General features: G+C 37.6%; 1 protein-coding gene across 2 annotated transcripts in view; it reads left to right on the top strand.

Annotated features, from left to right (window-relative positions):
* Positions 1–14,270, top strand: part of sv2ca (synaptic vesicle glycoprotein 2Ca) — a 120,893-nt gene extending 106,623 nt beyond the window's left edge. The window contains exons 8-13 of one of the 2 annotated variants that reach the window (XM_061985816.1): positions 1,450–1,538; positions 1,799–1,963; positions 4,827–4,960; positions 5,039–5,245; positions 9,020–9,179; positions 13,307–14,270. In XM_061985816.1, the coding sequence (XP_061841800.1) occupies positions 1,450–1,538; positions 1,799–1,963; positions 4,827–4,960; positions 5,039–5,245; positions 9,020–9,179; positions 13,307–13,490 (939 nt within the window). In that variant the 3' untranslated portion in view covers positions 13,491–14,270. Of the gene's footprint in view, positions 1–1,449; positions 1,539–1,798; positions 1,964–4,826; positions 4,961–5,038; positions 5,246–9,019; positions 9,184–13,306 lie in introns of those variants that run through there. The other variant, XM_072914224.1, reaches the window with a different exon arrangement.
* Positions 14,271–23,439: the final 9,169 nt, after the last annotated feature.

The raw sequence follows: 23,439 nt of genomic DNA on the forward strand, positions 1-23,439 counted from the left end.
AAACGGATCCCATGTTTGTGCTACGATTGTGCTTCAGAAGTGTTTTGTCCAACTATTATAGTTTTTATGTTAGTATCGTGTTATTACTCATAACCCCCCCCCCCACCCCCCTCTTTTTTTTTTTCTTTCCTGTAGCAGTTTCATGTCTTCCTTTGAACGATATTTCCCACATCTACTTTGTTTTAGCAATCAAGAATATTTCAGTTGTTTTTATCATTCTTTGTGGGGACATTGTTGATCGTCATGTCATGTTCGGATGTACATTGTGGACGCCGTCTTTGCTCCACAATAAGTCTCTGCTCCACAGTAAGTCTTTGCTGTCGTCCAGCATTCTGTTTTTGTTTACTTTGTAGCCAGTTCAGTTTTAGTTTAGTTCTGCATAGCCTTCCCTAAGCTTCAATGCCTTTTCTTAGGGGCACTCACTTTTTATTTTTGGTTTAAGCATTAGACCCCTTTTTACCTGCACACTGCCTCCCGCTGTTTCCGACATCTACAAAGCAATTAGCTACCTGCTGCCACCTATTGATATGAAAGAGTATAACATAGTTACTCTGCCGAGCTCTAGACAGCACCGACACCCAACAACACATAATTTGCAGACTATAATTACTGGTTTGCAAAAAATATTTTTAACCCAAATTAGGTGAAATTAGATAATCTCCCACGGCACACCAGACTGAATCTCACGGCACACTAGTAAGCCGCGGCACAGTGGTTGAAAAACACTTGATTAGGACACCTGATTCTGATCATTTGGATGGGTGGCCAAATACTTGTGGCAATATAGTGTATCTCTTATGTTTGACTGCCATCTACCAGTCACACTTATCATTACACCATGTACCAAATAAAATAGCTTCGAGGTGGGTAAGCTCAACCAAACTTGTTCCTTACATTAGGCGCACCGGGTTATAAGGCGCACTGTCGAGTTTTGAGAGAGAAAAAAAGATTTTAAGTGTGCCTTATAGTCCGGAAAATACGGTACATTTTTTATGTTACTCGTCTGGTTGTGAATAATAACACGTTAATAACATTCCGTCAGTCTACCCCAGGGCAGCTGTGGCTATGAAAGTAGCTTACCACCACCAGGTGTGAATGAATGATGGGTTCTACATGTAAAGCGACTTTGGGTACTTAGAAAAGCGCTATATATATCCCAGGTATTATTATTATTATTATTATAACATTTGCAGCACAAAGGTAGCACAAATGAATGGGACAAGTTTGGGGTGATTTTGACAAAGTGATTATGAATAATAAAAACTAATAATAAAACAGACAAAAACATTTTGCAGCACAAACGTAGCAGTTTGGAGTAACTTAAAAACCATAATGACACAAATAAAAAAAATATTTTAATAATTGCAATGATAATGGGGGCCAACTTCCCACAGGTCAGTGCCTGTATGCCCAACATTAGAGTTGTGATTGTCTCTTGTCTCTCTTCAGATCTACCTGAATCTCATGAAGTGTTTCAACTACCCGATGCGAGAAAACATGATACGACTGGCCATAGTGTGGTTCACACTGTCCTTCGGGTGAGCGCTGCACCGTAATGTAATTTGTGTTGTAGAGGAATCAAGTGCATTTTTAATAGCACCAGGCTTGTGGACTCCTTGCATTTCTGTCATTTTGAGCTTGTCGCTCTGAGAAGATGCACGTTGGCACAATCGATCACACTCTTGGGATCAATATTCCCCAGTGTTAGCAGCGACGACACTGAACTGACGGCTGTTGGGGAATTAAACACACTGGAACTGGCAGTGTCTTCATACCGTAAATATTCTGTTGTTCGCAGGTATTATGGTCTGTCGGTGTGGTTCCCTGATGTCATCAAACATCTCCAGGCGGACGAGTATGCCTCCAAAGTACAAATGCATAACAACGAACGCATCGAAGACTTCACCTTCAACTTCACGCTGGAGAACCAGATACACAAAAACGGCCTTTTTATTAATGATCGGTAAGCCATTTGAATCAGTATTACTTATGTGCAGTGGTACTGGGCAAACGCCAAATGTAATTGCCTAAAGCAGAGGTCTTCAACAGGGGGTCCACACTGGTACTGCAGGAGGGGTCATGAATTGTTTTGATTGATTATTTTATAAAAATTTTTTTTATCAAACTCTGTTTATGTAGCACTTTTCATACACAGGCAAGTGGCAAACAAAGTGCTGTACGAAAAAATAACATGAAGAGAAGAAAACACACACACACACACACACACACAAAGTGGCTAAATGCCGCCTCACCGGGGGTCTTTGTTCCCGTATTAGATCACCTATGCAATTTTTCCACTAGTTTAAATGTATTAAATACACATTACCATTGCTCCAACACAATGAAGTGTAGTTTAAATGGCAAATAGAAACTTAAATATATAATTAAAACAGTAATTCCCTGTAAGAAGCTACTTTTTACCCAAGCTTTGAACCTTGCATGTTATACAAAGGTGCGGCTAATCTATGGATTTATCTTCGCTAATGGCTAAATTATAAAATGTATTAAGCAAATAAATTAAACAATGTACTAAAATGATACACTTTAAGAAAGTGTTCAAACTCAAAGTACAAGGAAGAATAATCTTGATGAACATCTTGATGAATCTTTTTAAAAAAGGATACATTCTTATTCATCTTATTAAGGATGAATAAAGACTTCAACCACTTTTCTGTTTTGTTGGATCAGCCGTTTTACTGCCATGTTACAAGCACAGTTTGGAAACAATGAAGGTATGTAAATAAACATATACAAAATATTTATATGTAAATATCTCATTTCACAGTCTACCAGTATACAGTACAGGCCAAAAGTTTGGACACACCTTATCATTCAATGCGTAGATTGTCACTGAAGGCATCAAAACTCTGAATGAACACATGTGGAGTTATGTACTTAACAAAAAAAGGTGAAATAACTTAAAACATGTTTTATATTCTAGTTTCTTCAAAATAGCCACCCTTTGCTCTGATTACTGCTTTGCACACTCTTGGCATTCTCTTGATGAGCTTCAAAAGGTAGTCACCTAAAATGGTTTTCACTTCACATGTGTGCTTGAAGCTCATCAAGAGAATGCCAAGAGTGTGCAAAGCAGTAATCAGAGCAAAGGGTGGCTATTTTGAAGAAACTAGAATTTGGCCTGTACTGTATATCTGCGGCTTATAGTCCACTGCGGCTAATACCGTATTTTCCGGACCATAGGGCGCACCGGATTATAGAGCACACTGCCGATGAATGGTCTATTTTTGATCTTTTTTCATATATAAGGCGCAACGGATTACAGGGCGCATTAAAGGAGTCATAAATATATATATATATTTTTTTTTTCTGAATTGAAAACACTTCCTTGTGGTCTACATAACATGTGATGGTGGTTCTTTGGTCAAAATGTTGCATAGATTATTTTTCACAGATCATCTTTAAGCCGCTTTCTGACAGTCAACTTCCGGATGCGCCGTTTTGTGGGCGGTCTTATTTACATGGCTCACCTTCGGCAGCGTCTTCTCCCCGTAATCTTTGTTGTAGCGGTGTAGCGTGCAAGGACGGGAGTGGAAAAAGTGTCAAAGGATGGAGCTAACTGTTTTAATGACATTCAGATTTTACGTAAATCAATAACAGAGCAGCATCTCCTCGTTTCTCCTCAAACAACCACACCGGAAATGTGTCCTGTAAAAAACTGTCCGACCGGAACTCTAATAATTAAAGTTCTGTGGGTGAATAATGTAAACTCACTACACCGGTATGTTTTAGGGCTTTCATGGCGAGTTTACTGACAGATATAAGTTAGAACTTTACACTACTTTATATTAGAAATGGCAACAGTGGAGGATGAATGTCACATAACAAGAAGATAGAGAAAAAGAAGAACCTTATCGACAAATTTTCTGGATTTATACAGATCACAAATACAGATCAGCAGGTACCAGAAGGTAATAAAAGTTGCTTTTGCATCATATTGCGAAACAAAACGCCAGATAATATGTCTTACCTTATACACACACCATAATAATACTCCTATGTTTAATGCGCCGACAATTCTGCAAGCGGTGCAGCTTCATAGCTTACCAAAGTCGTACTAAAACATTTTGATAGATTTTTGAGCATCGTGTGTAATGTTCTATATTTTCAATGTAACATTTAAAATGTTAGTGTTTACTTGAGACCCATCATATTGCAGCATACACTTATCTCTCATGTGTGACTCGTCACACTTATCATTACACCATGTACCAATTAAAATAGCTTCGAGGTGGGTAAACTCAACCAAACTTATTCCTTACATTAGGCGCACCGGGTTATAAGGCGCACTGTCGAGTTTTGAGGGGAAAAAAAGGATTTTAAGTGCGCCTTATAGTCCGGAAAATACGGTGTATGAAAAATAATTTTTTCTTCTAAAATTTAGTGAGTGCTACTTATATTTTTGGAAAATACAGTAATTTACTTTGTTTAATGATAGCGTCCATCTGTGACGTCACTAATGACCCACTGGTTAAAAAACAAACAAACAAACAAAAAACTAAACATTGAGAGGCATCCAAAACTGCGTGCAAGTTTCCGCCCAAATGAACCTTCTGATTTGATGCTTTGACATTGTTTAACACGAATATCCAACATCGTGACAACGTTTATAAGCCATAAAAGAGAGAAATCATCCTAGGTCCACTTCAATGACCTTATCACAGCAGTGGAATTTTGATTGACACTATGGTTATATTCTAACAAAGTGAAATAATCCTCACATTATGGCTGCAACACCAAACTGATGGTGGTCCAGAAGAGGATGTGTGCATATTTTGAACACAATGTCCCGCACTGTCCCTCCTCAGATTCATCAACATGAAGCTCAAATCTGTCACCTTTATCCACTCGACCTTTCGCAACTGCCACTTCGATGATGTCACCACAGTGGGCTCCTATTTCCATAATTGCACTTTTGTCGATGCATTCTTCTTCAACACAGGTGAGACGATCGCGTGACTTCCCGGCCTCTGAGTGAAAATGTTTGGCTCCACTGGGGTGTGTTGTGTTGTTTGGACAGACATTGACGACTCCAAGCTGATCGATGGCACTGAGGTGGTCAACAGCACGTTCACGCACAACAAGACTGGATGCCAGATGACCTTTGATGATGATTACAGCGCCTACTGGGTTTACTTCATCAACTTCTTGGGAACCTTGGCGGTTCTCCCCGGGAACATTGTGTCCGCGCTCCTCATGGATAAAACGGGACGTCTGTCTATGTTAGGTAGGAGTACCAGTCTTAGACGTGTTCATGTTTCATGCTATCGACCAACATGGCATTATAACTTATTGCAAGGGTTTTCAAAGTGTAGCACCACTGCCTCTTAGAGACGGGGTGTCTAAACGTTTTCCCTGAAAAAAATGCAGTGGACCGCTTTGATACGTTTTGTACATTCAAGATGCTGAAACCAATTGAATGCACATTAGGGTTGTATGGTATACCGGTACTCGTAAAGTACTGCAATGCTAATGAATCATAATCGGTACTATACCGCCTCTGAAAAGTACCGTGTCCTCCTTTTTAAATTTTTTTATTAACAGGCATGACGTTGTCAACGTTGTGACATTGATGCTTTTACGAGCAGAGGAGCATGTTCGGCAGCACACAATCACGGAATACTTAAAAGCAGACCCAGTGTGTCCACAGAAAAGGGAGAATGGACACATATTGGCTTAAAAACTAACGTTAAAGGTGACGCTATAATACTAAAACGCATGTTTTAATACATGGCTAGCTAGCTAACGGCTAACGTCCATCCGCAGCCGGCAGTGTTTTAGCTACTTCTAAATCGCTAATCCTCGCCTCCATGGCAACAAATAATAATGCACGTTTCTTACAAGTATCATCTCTGCAGGATGAGGAATAGCTAAACATGCTTCACTACACACTGCAGGAGGATATAATAGCTCACCGCTAACAGGCTAGAGCTCATCAAATGCCATGGGTGGATCTACCCCTGACATCCACTGTAACGATACCAAGTACAGGAGCGTATCTAGTCGATACTACTATGATTACATTGATATGTTTTATCATCACAAAATCTTTTTTCCTTTTTAAAAAATGTATATTATGTTTATAAAGTCAGGAAATACGTCCCTGGACACAGTAGAACTTTAATTATGACCAAGGCATGATCTTGTAACAATTTGATATTGGATTGATACCAACATTTGTAATATCACCCAAAACTTATGTAAAGTATCCAAACAACAGAAGAATAAGTGATTCTTACATTTTAACAGAAGTGTAGATGGAACATGTTAAAACAGAAAGTAAGCAGATATTAACAGTAAATGAACAAGTATATTAGTAATCCATTTTATAGCGCTTGACCCTCATAATTGCAATATGAAGGACAAGCTCTTAATTTTGCCTTTATAATGACAAAATAATGACATTTATTTTGTCATTATATAATGACAAAATAATAGAATAGAGAATGACACAATATGTTACTGCATACGTCAGCAGACAAATTAGGAGCCTTTGTTTGTTTACTTACTACTAAAAGACAAGTCGTCTCGACTTTTCACTATTTTATTTAAAGACATAATTGTTCTTCAATTTCAAAAAGAAACATATGTTTAATGTACCGTGAGAAAAAAAAAAAAAAAGAAAAAAAAAGCCATTTATGCCTTTTTTTGTGATCCCCTTTATTTAGAAAAGTATGAAAAAGTATCGAAATACATTTTGGTACCGTTACCAAAATATTTGTATCGGGACAACTATAATGCACATCAGTATATGTAAAGCTACTTAAAAAATAAAACATTGTTATCTTAGCTTATGTGTTGTTGTTGTTGTTGTTATTGTTGTGTTTGCTGTTGTTGTTTTTGTCTCTCTGTCTTATCCCCCTCTTGTCCCCACTATTTCCCCCTCTGTCTTCCTTTTTTCTCTCTTTCTATCCCCTCCTGCTCTGGCCTGGCTGCACCAAATGATAATATAAATACATTTAATAAAGTCAAATGCAAATAAGGCAACAAGAGAAGTATCCTACACTTCTCTTTTGTAAAGTAAATCTGAACAGCCGATATGGGCATCTACATCAACTATATGATTTGCCTGAGAAGCTGGACAGGACAAAAAAATTAGAAAAAAAAAAAAAAAAAGCTTATGTGTTACAGCACTTTAAAGTGTGATGTAGAAAACACATTTCATTGTGGGTCTTGCGGTCCTTATTTACACGGCTGAATGCTAGTCTTTGTGCTAAAGTTTTGTTCTTTTCTTTGACAAGTTCAAAACATGATGCAAACGTTCGGCATCACAACTGCCACAATTGTTGTCTGAATCGCTTCAGGGGAAAAAAAGAACAAAATAATATTTCTCATTTCCAGCGCGAAAGCAATACCAACTATTCGGTTAGTGTGCTAAAAAAAGAATAGCCTGGTTATCAGCCAGGAGACGATCAAACATCACTTTTAACGCCATCACCTGGTACATGTTGGTGTGGCCACGACATTCTCACACTGAATCAAAGCATGTTTTATTCTGTTTCACACATAGCATTTAGTAGGATGTTAGTGTTAGCTATTTTAGCTGCAATCTTCAAACAACGTAAAGTAGTTTGAAAAAAAGCACATTGTGTGTTTACTTTTAGTCTTGACTAAGAAGAAAAATGAATGAGTATTATTTTCAGAGAAGTAGGCGCAATGATCAAAGTATTCAAAAGTAAAAATTGTTTTAGTTTTTTTGGGCAAACCTGCTTTTGAAATATATACGCACAATTTGATTGGAGGATAATTAACCTAACAGACTTTGCGTTCTGAAATTCGGTATAAAAAACTGACTCTGTTGACAAAATATAGACAAGTTTGGCTTCGACAATGGCGCCAGTTTACACTAATCTCACGTCTATTGGACGTATTATATTTACTATACCTCATATAAAAAACGGCCAATAAAAAATGGCACTTTGGTTACCCCTGCCTTGGCGTATATGAGCCATTCCACCGAATCAGTGCCATTGCTTGTTGTAACGCTCTTAAAATGAAATTACATTTCTGACTTTTTTGGACTCCAAATCTAATATCTGAACTATTAGAAATGTGCATTGGCCCATCCCATGCATTTTTCTTGTTTGTTCAAGGCTCCTAATCCGAAGATGACTCATGTCAGTAACAGGAATGACAATAACAGTAGTGAGATTTTAGCATAGAATTAGCAGATACATTAAATTCAGTCACATGACCTTAACAGTATGAATAGCATGTTGACACATTTCAACATTTTTATACCCAAATAACTAAACTGTATTTAAAAAAAAAAATTAATAATGTCAAAAATATATTCTTTATTATATTTCATTGTGTATTCTAATTTTAGGAAGAAGGGACGGCGTGGCGCAGTGGAAGAGTGGCCGTGCGCGACCCGAGGGTCCCTGGTTCAATCCCCACCTAGTACCAACCTCGTCATGTCCGTTGTGTCCTGAGCAAGACACTTCACCCTTGCTCCTGATGGGTGCTGGTTAGCGCCTTGCATGGCAGCTCCCTCCATCAGTGTGTGAATGTGTGTGTGAATGGGTAAATGTGGAAGTAGTGTCAAAGCGCTTTGAGTACCTTGAAGGTAGAAAAGCGCTATACAAGTACAACCCATTTAATATACAGTCAACAAATACTATTTTTCCACTATTTAAACCGATGTTTCAAAATTGTATTTAATAAATAAACAATCAAATCACTCAAATTTTGTTTTACAGTAACATTTTTCATGCATTTATTCATTTTATTTCCCAGGGAACTATATGTAATATATATCTGATTTAGTGGAATGGCCCTCAAATAACCACCTAAAAAATATTTTCTGTAGTGTATATTCTTGTCACTCTGTCTATTCATCTTAACAAAATAAATATATATTTATTTTGCCTTTGATCAAATTTGGAAATGGTTTCTTTGTTTTGCTCAAGCTGCTGTTCCTGACCTACACTTTTTTTTTTTAAAAACCTGCCTTTGTGAATACCTCTTGAACTTTCACCTTGGTTCCGTTGTCCACCAGGTGGCTCCATGGTGTTGTCTGGCATCAGCTGCTTTTTCCTGTGGTTTGGTACCAGTGAGTCCATGATGATTTTCATGCTGTGCCTTTACAACGGCCTGAGTATCTCTGCCTGGAACTCCCTGGATGTCGTCACAACTGAATCCTTCCCGACTGCCAGAAGGTGAGGTTATGAGTCATGCTGTTATAGCTGGCATAGGCTACAATGCTGTTTAATGTACGCCCCCAGGTGGTCATAAGTCTAACTTCTAGCTTCTTCCCTTCAACTGCTTGAATAAAACAAACACCTTCTGGTGAAGGTTGCTGTCTCCTAAATCAAAATCTGGCTAAAAATAATCATCCAAAAATGTTGTTGCATCTTTTCATTGATGCCATGAACCGTAAAGCTGTTTGGCTTTACAACAATGTTCTGCCAGATTATTTTAGGTAAGATATTGTATTAGTTGCTAAGTTACCGTACATCCCAGCAGGCACAAGATATTAAAACAACGTTAAGAACTTGTTGAATTAGGTAACGTCGGAACAACATGCTTTTTGACGACGTTTAATCAATGTTGGGTTCTGACGTTGACTAGACCATTGAATTTTGGTCATTTCCCAACTAACATTCTACAACACAAATACAACGTTGAAACAACATGCTTTTTGACAACGTTTAATCAATGTTGGGTTGTGACGTTGATTTGACCATTGGATTTTAGTCATTTCCCAACCAATATTCTACAACACAATACAACGTTGAAACAACATGCTTTTTGACGACGTTTATTTTATGTCAGGTTGTGACGTTGATATGACCGTTGAAACAACAACGTGGATCCAACGTTGGACATCAACGTTGTCTCAATTTACAAATACAATAGTGAATTTGCAAACAACAACAAATATGCACAAGGCAAACTACAATCTACTACCCAACAATAAACAACAATTCTTTTCAACAAAAGAGGAGAAATATAATCTAAGAGAAAAATGTAATTTAAAACATTTGTACGCACGTACAACACTTAAGACTTTCAGTATATCAGCATGTGGAATTAAATTATGGAATGGATTAAGTAAATAAATCAAACAAAGTACTAATATGATCCACTTCAAGAAACTCTTCAAATTTAAAGTGTTTACAAAGTACAAAGAAGAAGAACCATGATAAACATTCTGAATTTATTTCATCCATCCATTTATTTTCTAGATAATATTATTTATCTCACCATATGAAATATAACTTACTTCACTAATTATTATTTTATAGAGTATATTGTGAATAAATCGAGAACAGGAAGTGAACAAAAGTTTTAGCAACTGCTATGTAAAGGAAAAGTGGTAGGATTAAATAAGATCTGCTTCTTCCTACTCCTTTTTGGACATGTTGAATAGAGAAACTGGAAATTGTGATGTATCATGTTGTATTCATGCATGTTCAACACAAACTCAACTCAACTCAATTATTTTGCAACGGTCTTTTCAGATTTTCTTGCAATCAGACAATATTTTCGGCATATTAGCTGGATTTTTTTTACCTGACATGTGACTGCAGATGACAGTCAAAACATGTCAGGTAAAAATTCCATTTAATATACCGAAAATATTGTCTGATTACAAGAACATTTGAAGTATATGAATAAGAAGACATAATGAACCTTTTTGAGCAACATTTTGCAACGTTGTTTCAAAGTCAGTTTTAAAGGATGTGTGTATAATCAACATTGTATCAATGTCTTGTGCCTGCTGGGATTTGTCCATCAAGAGAAAATCTTAACAGAATCTATGCAGGCCCAAGAAAGACAAAGAAAATCAATGCATCGTGACATAAAGATCAACCTAATTAGGCTCAATGAAGGGCAGAGGGAAAGAGTCGAGCGCTTCAATTGTCCCATTTTACTATCTCCAAAGCTGGATTCACATTGCAGGTGCAACTACCCAGATTTAATGTTGTGATTATACTGTACTACACTAAAGTGAACAATAATAAATAACATAATATCAAATTGGCCTGGACTGGATCTTCCCTGTAGGTTTGAGTGCAGGTAACATTAGCATCACTGCACACTGGCTGTTGTTCTTAGGGCTGTATATATCGATTATTATAGTAATCGAGTAATCCGTCTTAATTTGTCCGATTAATCGAGTAATTGGAAAAATCACACTCTATTGCAGGGATGTCAAAATGAGCTGCATTTTTAAATGAAAGAAACTGTTGTTGTCATGATCCGTGGCCCGGATCATGTTTTTGTTATATTCTGTTAGTTTAGGTCTCCCTTAGTTCCTGTTGTTATGCACCCTTGTTTGTTTTTAGTTACCATGAGGGATTATAGTTTCCACCTGTCTCTGATTGGTGCTCGGGACACTCACCTGTTTTCCAAGCACTAATCAGAGGGACTATTTAAGCCTGCCTTTGCTGGTCAGTCGGCCTGGCTTCATTGTTTGCTTCATGCAACAAGTTACGTGAATATTCCTTGTCTTTTGCCTATGCTAAGTGGTAGCCTTAGCTTCGGGTGCGATCGGCACGTTGTTCCGTTGGCTTGTTTTCTGTTGGCTTGTTTTCTGTTTTGGCACTTGTTCGAGTTTTTTGAGAATAAATCATGTTCCTACCTGCACGTCCTGTCCGGAGTGGTCTGTTTGCATCTCGGGGGAACGAACCTCGCAGCAAGCTGCGACCCCCCGCTCGTGACAGTTGTTATAAATTTGTCCACTCGATGTCGCAATAGCAATTTTGTTAGGCAAGCAAATGGTTTATATAATGGCGAGCAAGTATGCCAAGTAAGAGGTACATGGTAAAGCCGGGCTGCGACTCCTCCTCCTCGATCCAACGTAAAACAAACAGGAGTAAAATAAATAATTAATAACCCCCCTTAAAATGCTGTATGAGACACTGCACATTGGTATAGTTGTGTGACAATTATTGTCTTCTGTGCTAATTTAAAGAAAATAAACAGTGAAAATGACAAATGAGGTAGTTTTTTGTTCAATCCCAGATAGGCTGTGACTTCAAGTTTAATTGCTTTGTAGATACACTGAGATCAAGTCTAAATTAATTGTGTTCTTCATGGTGTTTTTAAAACTGCACTATTTTGGGCCGAAGCAAAACAAACAAAAAAACAATCTGAAGTTGTCGTAGTTGTATTTTTAAGTAAACGTGCTATGATTTTACCCGTCTGGCCCACGTGGGAATAGATTTTCCTCCATGAGGCGCCTGAGGTAAAATTTGTTTGACACCCCTGCTTATAGTCTCAATGCGTCTTTTAGGCCTTGTTCACACTGCAGGTCAATTCCAATGTTTTTGCCCATATGTGACCTGTGTCTAATTTTTTCATGTCAATGTGAATGAACAGTGCAATTCCGAATGTTTCAAATCCGACCCAGGCCTCTTTCCTAGGAGATTCATATGGCCCTATTTATAACAGCTTACCTGCCACGTGAAACGTAACGAATTAGGGCTGTGCACTATCCACTTTAGCCACCAGATGTCAGTAAAGTGTTGCATGTCTTAAAATGTATTTTGTGGCAATTCCAACTTTGACCACAGCGTCAGTTGCTATGTAGAGTGGCGCTTTCCGTCATTTTCAGCAGACAGCATTGCAAAATAATCAACCACCCCTCTTCCTCCCCAGGAATGGAGTCATATAAATACCTTCCCTACTGTATGTGGATATATATCGAGTGCGACTGCAGTCTGAACGTAATGTATTCCTTAAACTATAATGTTTTTTGACCGACTTCAACCATTTGATACTGAAAACTTAAATTAAATAAACTCTATAAATATTAGTGAATTTAAAATAATCAGCAATTTTAATTCAGGAGCACAATATATAAAACACTTTAACCTACAAAACAAAACGAATAAAACCATTTGCGCTGATTTTTTTTTAAAATCAAAATGAGGAAATCTGGATTAATGGCTATAATGAGTACGTTTTGTAATGCACTGCTTTTCGAAGCGGGGTTTGAAGCATGATACTGATAAAGCATGTTCCCCAGGGTCACCCCCCTTACCCCCCCATTATTTGAGAAGAACTGGAATAGTATCACGTAAACAATGTAGCAACTCCTACATGTGGTTGTTAATCTTTTTCTGTTGCTTTTGCAGCGCTGATAGGTGAAATTTTTACTGGATTGTCTTCAAACCTCAATCAATGATTGCTATTGATTTTTCACTATCAGCCACCAGATGGCGTGTGCAGCTGAAGACCAAATTGATTAGTTCCTCACACATACTTCACTGATTGTGAGTTTGCGAGTTAAAGATGACTCATTTACCTCTCTTCTTGCTGAATCATCTGTACACAGAGGAACAGGCTTCGGATTCTGCAACGCCCTGTGCAAGATGGCTGCCGTCTTGGGGAACCTGATTTTCGGCTCTCTGGTTGGCATCACCAAGGCCATCCCCATCCTCATGGCGTCGTCGGTGCTGGTGACGGGAGGTCTGGTGGGTCTGCGGTTGCCGGACACCAGGGACAATGTCCTCATGTAACACCAGCAGGAGAAGAAAGGAGTGCTTGGATGATACATATCTTTAAGTATTTTCATCATATTTCACTTCCAGACCAGTCGTCCTCAAACTTATACAAAGTACCACCTCAGAAAACACTTGGCTCTCCAAGTACCACCATAATAGCCACCATTAAAATACAGTAGGCTTAAGTATTCATTAAAACAAGGCAGAAGTTTTATTTAACAAGTACATTTAGTATTGAAACATTACATACAGTTCGAAAAGTAACACTGTGTTTCAATATTTAATTAATTGGCGTACCACTAGTGTAGGGGTGCCCATTACGTTGATCGCGAGGTACCGGTCGATCGCAGAGGGTGTGTCAGTCAATCGCTAGCCAAATTAGCGATTATCAATCTTCACTAAGACGTCACTTTTGTCACTTGATTGAGATTCACGGCACCCGAGGGTCTTGTGAGATGACGCTGGCTGCCAGATCATTATTAAGAAAAAATGACCAACAGGAAGGCGAGAAACACTTTTCATTTCAACAGACTCTCGCGCCGTACCTGCTGTCAAAACTCTAAAGACCGACTGCACAGTTCCCGTCTTCACAATAAAAGCGCTTCTCCATTCTGCCTGCGCTAACAAAATAAGAGTCTCAGAAAGCTAGTGCACACAAGCTAGCAAGCTACGGAGTTTGCCGCCAATGTATTTCTTGTAAAGTGTATTGATTGATTGATTGAGACTTTTATTAGTAGGTTGCACAGTGAAGTACATATTCCGTACAATTGACCACTAAATGGTAACACCCGAATAAGTTTTAAGTCGGGGGTCATGATACAGATATATACTATCATATATACTATCATCATAATACAGTCATCACACAAGATAATCATCAGGGTGTATACATTGAATTATTTACATTATTTACAATTCGGGATGTGGAGGGGCGGGGGGTTAGGTTTGGTTGTTATCGTCAGTCATCAACAATTGAGAACAGAGAAATGGATATTGAAACAGTGTAGGTCTGACTTGGTAGGATATGTACAGCAAGTAGTGGACATAGAGAGAGAGAGAGAGAGAGAGAGAGAGATCAGAAGGCATAAGAAAAGTATCTACTTTTGATTGTTTACATTTGATTATTAACAATCCGGGGAGGGTGTTAGTTTAGGGTTGAAGTTGCCTGAAGGTGTACTTTTATTGCGGTTTTGAAGGAGGATAGAGATGCCCTTTCTTTTATACCTGTTGGGAGCGCATTCCACATTGATGTGGCATAGAAAGAAAATGAGTTAAGACCTTTGTTAGATCGTAATCTGGGTTTAACGTGGTTAGTGGAGCTCCCCCTGGTGTTGTGGTTATGGCGGTCATTTAGGTTAAGGAAGTAGTTTGACATGTACTTCGGTATCAGGGAGGTGTAGCGGATTTTATAGACTAGGCTCAGTGCAAGTTGTTTTACTCTGTCCTCCATTATAAAAAGGAGTATGGAAGCTGGACAAATAAGATGCCAAAAAACAACCACTTTCATGTGGTATTGGACAGAAAGGAGGACTTTTTTTCTCCTCCATTTGAAAATGTGGACGTTATCATCACTACTGTCTGATTCCAATCAATGCAAGTCATCAGAATCAGGTAATACACTATCTTATATTCTTGTCTTCATGAAAGAAAGGATTCTATATGTGTTAAACAAGCTTGTATTATCATTAAACACCTTTAACTTGCTAACAAAAACATATATTTCATGAATAGATAAATATAAATTATATATATGAATGAGGTAGATCCCTTTCTCTTGGTCAATTGAAAAGTAGCTCACCTGCAGAAAAAGTGTGGGCACCCCTGCACTAGTGGTACATGTACCGCAGTTTGAGAATCACTGTTGCAGGCAATCGCAACAGTACAAGTTGTAAGTTAAACGTGTTTTCCTGTCAAAAAAACGTTTTTTTATTACATTCAAGGCAGGATTCTAGCTGCATCGGGCATCTTCCACGGCGTTATCACATCGCTTAAGCTCAAGGCTTTAATATTAATAGTCTTATTAAGAGCAGCCAGATGGGGAGAAACGTGCAAAACAAGCCGTAATGAGCTCAGCCAGCCTGCTGGGCGATAACGGAGGAAATAGATGATCAGACAGAGCGGACGCACAACGCAGATGCACGGCAGCTGGTTTTCCCCGCAAACACACAGGCGCGAAACACATACACAAAAAAGTAGCCCGCTTTCACACACGTCCAGCCTGGACTGTGCCCGACTGTGCTCGCAACCTCTCAAGAGTAGACGCACAATAGGTCGCCTGTAAACTAACGATCTGACAACATTATGCGTTGCAATGATGGCAGCGTGAATCCGATCCTTCATTACAGTATTGTCCAACTACACTAAGAAAAAATGTCTCTTCTGGTTTTGCTTTGTGTTTTGTTTGCTTGCAACTGTGATAATGACATGCCGTGCTGCTTTCCTCTTTGGGGACAAAAAGAAACAACTACTTAGATCAGGGGTGTCAAACTCATTGTAGATCGGGGGCCACATGGAGAAAAATCTACTCCCAAGTGGGCTGGACTGGTAAAATCACGGCACGATAACCTAAAAATAAAGACAATTTAGGATTGTTTTCTTTGTTAAAAAATAGAACAAGCACATTCTGAAAATGTAGAAATCATAATGTTGTTGGGTTTTTTTACACTTACATGTTGCGGTTAATAGTATTCTACCTTTATTTGTCGTTATTTATATTTTCTGAATAAATTATGTGATAATGTTCATCAGTCAACTCATTGGTGTTCATTTTCAATCTATCAAGATAAAAAAAAGTAATTTAAAAATCAAATTACAGGATGTTATCTATATACTTTGTTCATTTTCCCCGACTGATGTGCTGTGATCATGTGGTTTATTTTTTTTTGACATATGTAGCATCATCTACACAGATACAATTAATTGCTATTACGACATCTAGTGGACACATTTAGAACAGCAGTTTCTTTCATGAAAATATTTTGGCTCATTTTTATACCAAGCAAACTCATTGGGCCGTATTAGGCCCGCAAACAGGTTTTATCCGGCCCGCGGGCCTAATCTGGCCCACGGGCCTTACGTTTGACACCCCTAACCTAGATACTAAATGGCCTTTTAAAATGTGCCTCTCCTGCACTGAAGCAGACGCCCGATGTCATGTGAGGCTATAACAAGAGGAATCTACACTGGTCGTGTTAATGAAATCAGAATACAGCAGTACCTCAACTTACAAGCCTAGTTGGTTCCGTGACAGAGCTCTTAACCCTGTAAGACCCAAATATAGAAAAACCTAAAAAAAAAAAAATTTGACCTTTCAGATGTTGCTGTAGAAGGCATTTGATGCAGAAATTGAAGAGTTAAAAAAAAATGTTTATGTATGTTTGTTATGTTTGAGATGACGCTGGCTACTGCCAGCTCAGTGTGAAGGAAAAAAAGACCGTCAGGAGGGCAAAAACCACTTTGTCCACCGCTTGTCCCTTTCGGGGTCACGGGGGTGCTGGAGCCTAACTCAGCTGCATTGGGGCGGAAGGCGGGGTACACCCAGCTCATCACAGGGCCAACACAGATAGACAGACAACATTCACACTCACATTCACACACTAGGGACCATTTCGTGTTGCCAATCAACCTATTCCCAAGTGTATACATATATATATACATATATATATATATATATATATATATATATATATATATATATATATATATATATATATATATATATATATATATATATATATATATATATATATATGTATGTATATATATATGTATATACATACATATATATATATATATATATGTATGTATATATATATGTATGTATATATATATACATGTATATATGTATGTATGTATGTATATATATATACATATGTATATATATATACATGTATATATATATGTATGTATATATATATACATGTATATATGTATGTATGTATGTATATATATATACATATGTATATATATATACATGTATATATGTATGTATGTATGTATATATATATACATATGTATATATATATATATATATATATATATATATACATGTATGTATGTATATATATATACATATGTATGTATGTATATATATATATATATATATATATATACATTAGGGGTGTAACGGTACACAAAAATTTCGGTTCGATACGTACCTCGGTTTAGAGGTCCCGGTTTGGTTCATTTTCGGTACAGTAAGAAAACCACAAAATATGAATTATTTGGTTATTTATTTACCAAATGTGTAAACAATGGCTTTATCCTTTTAACATTGGGAACACTATAATAATTCTGCCCAATCAACATTAAACTGCCTCAAATTGTTGCTCAGATTAAATAAAATGACAAAACTTTTCTTCTACATATAAAAAGTGCAACATTAAACAGTTTCAAGTCAACTCATCATGCTTGATTTATTACAGCATTTGGAAGCCTGTAGTTGATTTTTATTATGTAAATGTTATATTTTTATCAACATGTGATAGCAGGGACCCTGCCATTCAAAACTAGGCTGCTCCATTACTAATGATTACACAAACACACACACCGCACAATGAGCTAACACACACACCGCAAAATGAGCTAACGTTACGCTAAAAACTAATTAGCCTTTATGTATGTGTGTGTGTATATATATATATATATATATATATATATATATATATATATATATATATATATATATATATATATATATATGAGGTATATCACCTCGACTTGGTCATTTAAAATGTAGCTCGCCTGCTGAAAAACTGTGGGCACCCCTGTTCTAGATCATAAATCATGTCTCTTACCTGGCTAGTAGAAGGACGAGGACGTATTCCGACAAGTTGGTACACTTTGACAGCCAATATAGACGCGGGAATGGCAAGAACGACATAAAAAGACGCCTGGTTACACACTACTTTTCTTCGCGAGGATTATGATTCACTCTTCACCTAAATGGGAATATATGAACATGCTAGCAGTCGGCATTCTAATTACAGCAGACCTTATACAGTAAGTGATGTTTTATTATGTTTTCTGGCTCTCATGAAGTCTGCAGTGAGTAATAATCAGTGATGTTAAAAGAAAAGCGAATGTGGTGATGCGTTTTTAAAATGAATGCGCCGCGTATCGTCAAAATTATCAAAATACGTTAATATTAAATGTCATTATAAATGTGCCTGATACTAAATTACATATATACTTACATCATGTATATAAAACATTGATGGAGGATTATGGATGTTTTTTAAAAGGCTTTATAGACAGAATAGAGCGGCTCCTGTAGGCGCCATTGTAATTGGCCTTTTGATCACATTCTTTTAATATTTAGAATGCATAAAAAAAACAAATACATGTGTTCTTATCTTAAATAAAGATTGTAAATGATAGGAAAAATTGCCCCCCCCCCCCCCCCCAAAAAAAAGGGCAGTTCCCCTTTAAAGGGTCATATTATGATATTTTTTCTACATTTAAAACATTTCCATATGTCTATATCAATGGTTGTCAAACTTTTTTCACCATGTACCACTTCAGAAAAACACTTGGCTCTCCAAGTACTACCACAATGACCAACATTTAAATACAGTAGCGGAGTAGGTCTAAGTATTCATTAAAAACAAGGCAGAGGTTTTATTTAACAAGTATTTTCAATATTTTGGCCACTGTAACATTACACACATTTTGAACAGTAACACTGTGTTTGAATATAGGAAAATAAAACCCTGTACTTTAATCAAGTGATTATTTGGCATACCACTCGTGGTATTGGTCAAAATGTTGCATAGATTATGATCTTCAAGCTGCTTTCCGACCGTCACTTCAGGATGCGCCGTTTTGTAGGCGGCATTTTTTTACGTGCCTCCACTTCGACAGCGTCTTCTCCCCGCCATCCTTGTTGTACTTTTTAGCGCTTCCATAGCGAGGCTACCTACAGATTAAGTTTGAACTGTACGCTACTTTGTATTAGAAATGGCAACAGCGGAGGATGCATGTGCATGTACGAGCCAGTCTGCCCCACGACAAGAGGATAGAGAAAAACAAGGCGCTTGTTGGCGACAGCGCGAACTACAATGGCGGACCCGTGCAAACCACTTAGGGTTAGTCCCTACCATTTCCAGATAATCCGCTGACATCTCCAATGGCAAAAACGTCAACAAATGGGTCCCAAAACGTCTCTTTTCCCGTAAGTATAAAGAAAGGCAAGATTATTTTATAAATATCCCCCAAGGTTTGGTTTCACATTTTCGGGACTTATGCAGATCCCTAATACACAACAGCAGGCACCAATAGGTAAGGAAAGTTGGTTTTGCATAATATCGTCCCCTTTTAACCTCTCCCAATGAAATGATATGTAACCAATTTAATCAGTGCCGAGCATACCCAAACCGCACAATTTTAACAGGTAACACGCCTTTTAAAAATAAAAATACACTTTGAAACAATAAATAATTAATTACAAATAATACAATAAACCTTGGAGAGTGGAATTCCACAGTATCTCCTTCAAGCTGCTTCTCCGTTAAACACTCCATCAGCAGCTTCTTTATATTTTCATGGATAAATGTCCGCCTTTTAGATATTATTTTAACATCATTAGCTGACGTTCTGCTTCAGTATGCTGCAGACTGTAATTGCTTCAACAAATGCGCTGCACGCTCAGTCAAGTTTTGATGATTTCTTTCTTTAATTCAGTAAATATCCTCCACATTGTCCTTTACACTCACTTTGTTGCTTGAAAAAAAAAAAAAGATTTTATGTTCATCTCTAGCTACAAGCTAATGCCAGCGAGTAAGACCAGATGATGACAGTTGTTACACCGACTAATGGTGGGAATGCTTTCTTGCAACTGAAAGCTAGCTGAGAGAGGGCTCTTATCTCAAAACACTCTTAAGTTGAGTGTGTATAGATTTAAAACTGAATTGGAAGTCAAGTCTAATTCAGTTTGCCTTTTATACAGATGGACTTTTTTTTTTTTATTATTGTTTTTCAGGGATTAAAGTAACAACTGACATCACTGGGCTTTTTTCTTTTGTTATGCAACCCTTTTCTGAACTCAATAATAACGGACTTTAGTCCCAATTAAGTTTGTTTTGATGGTGGATGCACGTGAAAATCTCTGCCGTGATTTATAGTCGTCCCTCTGAAGTAATAATTGTCATTATAAATCAAATATTTTGAGAGTTAGAGCAGTGATTCTCAAATTCTGGCTCTATCTAGTACAGATCTAGGCAAAATACGGCCCGCGGGCCACATGCGGCCCATTAAGATTTTCAATCCGGCCCGCCGGACGTTCGACATAATTATTTTAGACCTTTAACATCAAAACTGTCGCTGCCATTATGATGTGCAGTGCTGTTTTTAAATGATCGTACGTCTTGAACTATAGAAAGTATTTCAATAGCTGAAATCTGTGCTTTTGAGTGATACAGGAGTTATTACGGTAATCTACGTCACAGCAGCTCAGACGAGGAACAAAGCAGAGTGGACGGGGTTTGTGTCAGGAACAGATGCGGAAACAATTTTGTACAACAAATGTCTGCATAAAAGTGATTATATATCATATTATAGGTGTTTATTGCACTTTGCATTCATATTTTGTTTATATTCAGTGTTTTATTGACCATAGTTAATATTGTTAATCCCACTTTCTTTATTTCAATGTACATTTTGGGTGTCCCATTCAGTAAAAAAAATTAAAATTCCATTCCGTTTTTTGAGGTGGTCTGTTTTTAGAATTCTATGGGACATTGTGACTTTTGGTTTTAGTGTTCCTGAAATTAAGGGACCCAAACACACATACTGTACAGCAGATTTTTTACAGCTAAATATAATTTATACACATTGGCCCCCCCAGACACATTTTTTCTCTCAATGTGGCCCCCGAGTCAAAATATTTGCCCAGCTCTGATCTAGTGGTACATAATTCGAATCACTTAATTAAATACTTAAACACAGTGTTACTGTTCAAACCATGTGTAATCTTACAATGGCCAACAATATTAAATACATTTGACTTATTTTAATCCAATCCAATCCAATCCACTTTATTAAAACAGTAAATAGAAATCAAAATGTATAAAAAACACAGAGGACCACACAACTCACGTAGTGTTAAAAGTCAAAGAATAAAAGTGGGTCTTAAGACAAGACTTAAAACACTCCACTGTGGGAGCAGTTTGAACATGGAGGGGCAGAGTGTTCCAGAGCTTAGGGCTGACCACAGAGAAGGCCCTGTCTCCCCTGGATTTAAGTCTGGTCTTGGGAACCACGAGCTGGAGCTGGCTCTTGGACCTCAGAGCGCGCGCAGGAGTGTAAATTTGGATGAGGTCCGAGATATACTGAGGTGCCAGTCCATGTAAAGCTTTAAAACAAACAGCAAGGTTTTAAAATCAATTCTAAAATGAACAAATTACCCGGTAATGAATATTTAGACCTACTGTGCAACTGTATTTTAACGTCGGTGATTATGGTGGTACTCGGAGAGCCAAGTAGTTTCTGAGGTGGTAGTTGGTAAAAAAAAAAAGTTAAGAACCACTGAGCTAGAGCATTTTTTTTTTTAACGACCTTCTAAATATGGTTTTCTTTTTAACATTTTAAGAGTCTTCTAGACATGAAGTAATACCCTTTAGACACCTTTACACTCTTTTAATCCAATATATTATTGCTGTCTGAGGCAGAGCAAATCAGTGGCCACAATACTGAACAGCACGCTTTGATTGGTTTGGTCCAATGCTACTGTCGTATCAATATTCATAGTTTATTTAGTCATTTTTATGCTTGAAAATGCCTATTTTAGGGCCAAAAAAATGGAGAATAAGCTTTCAAAAAATAAAATAAATGATGTTGCAAGGGACGATTGTATGACAATATATTCTAAATATTCATCTATATTATATGTGTGCTACCCAAACATGCACTGATATAGTAAGTGGTGTATTACATGCAAGAAGAGTGTTAATCATAATAAATTACAATAATCCATAATAATGGGATGTGTCAATATCATGGAGAGTATTTTGTTTGAGATATTGGATGAATTTTTTTTAGGTACTGTACTGTATCTTACGTGTGTGTGTGTGTGTGTGTGTGTGTGTGTGTGTGTGTGTGTGTGTGTGTGTGTGTGTGTGTGTGTGTGTGTGTGTGTGTGTGTGTGTGTGTGAGTGTGAGTGTAAGCATGCATGTGTATGCACACACCTACTTGTGTGTGCATTCCAGAGTGTAAATAATGTACATAATCAAAGCTAATATTAGTGAGCGTCAGGAATACGTGTGTGTCCACTACTATGTCCATGTTGTACATCTTTGTGTGTCCTTGGCTTCTCCCTGACTCCCTTCTGTATGCGTGTGTATTTAATTGCATGGAAAAATATCTGATATTTTGTGCGATTGGTTTTGTTTTGTTGCTTCCTCCTGCGAAAAACAAAGGCAATATTCAACGGTTTGTTGAGGGGGAAAATGTGAATGTATCACTCTTGCAAGTTGTGTCCATCCTCTTCACCAGAGGTAATCAAATAAATAAAAAGTCGTGTGTGTTGTTGTGAATATTGGGCCTGCCAAGTCATTGCTGAAAGTGGCTGTTCCGAGGTCATTAAGTGTGAAAATATGTGGAGAAATTAATGCCAAAATGATATGAATATGTTGGGAATTGCAGTCTGTGTTGCTTTTAAAAATATGAACAATAAAAAAAAAAGATGTTTACTTGCAAATAATTTTCTGTGTTTCTTTTTCACTGCAAGGAGAAATATTACTTTACAGCACTTCCCAGATTATTTGTGTTGTATTAATACAACAACACTGCATACTTGCCTATCATAATATTCCATCCATTTTCTACCGCTTATTCCCTTTGGGGTCGCGGGGGGCGCTGGAGCCTATCTCAGCTACAATCGGGCGGAAGGCGGGGTACACCCTGGACAAGTCGCCACCTCATCGCAGGGCCAACACAGATAGACAGACAACATTCACACTCACATTC

The sequence above is a fragment of the Nerophis lumbriciformis genome, linkage group LG12, assembly GCF_033978685.3.
Source record: "Nerophis lumbriciformis linkage group LG12, RoL_Nlum_v2.1, whole genome shotgun sequence".
Taxonomy (NCBI): domain Eukaryota; kingdom Metazoa; phylum Chordata; class Actinopteri; order Syngnathiformes; family Syngnathidae; genus Nerophis; species Nerophis lumbriciformis.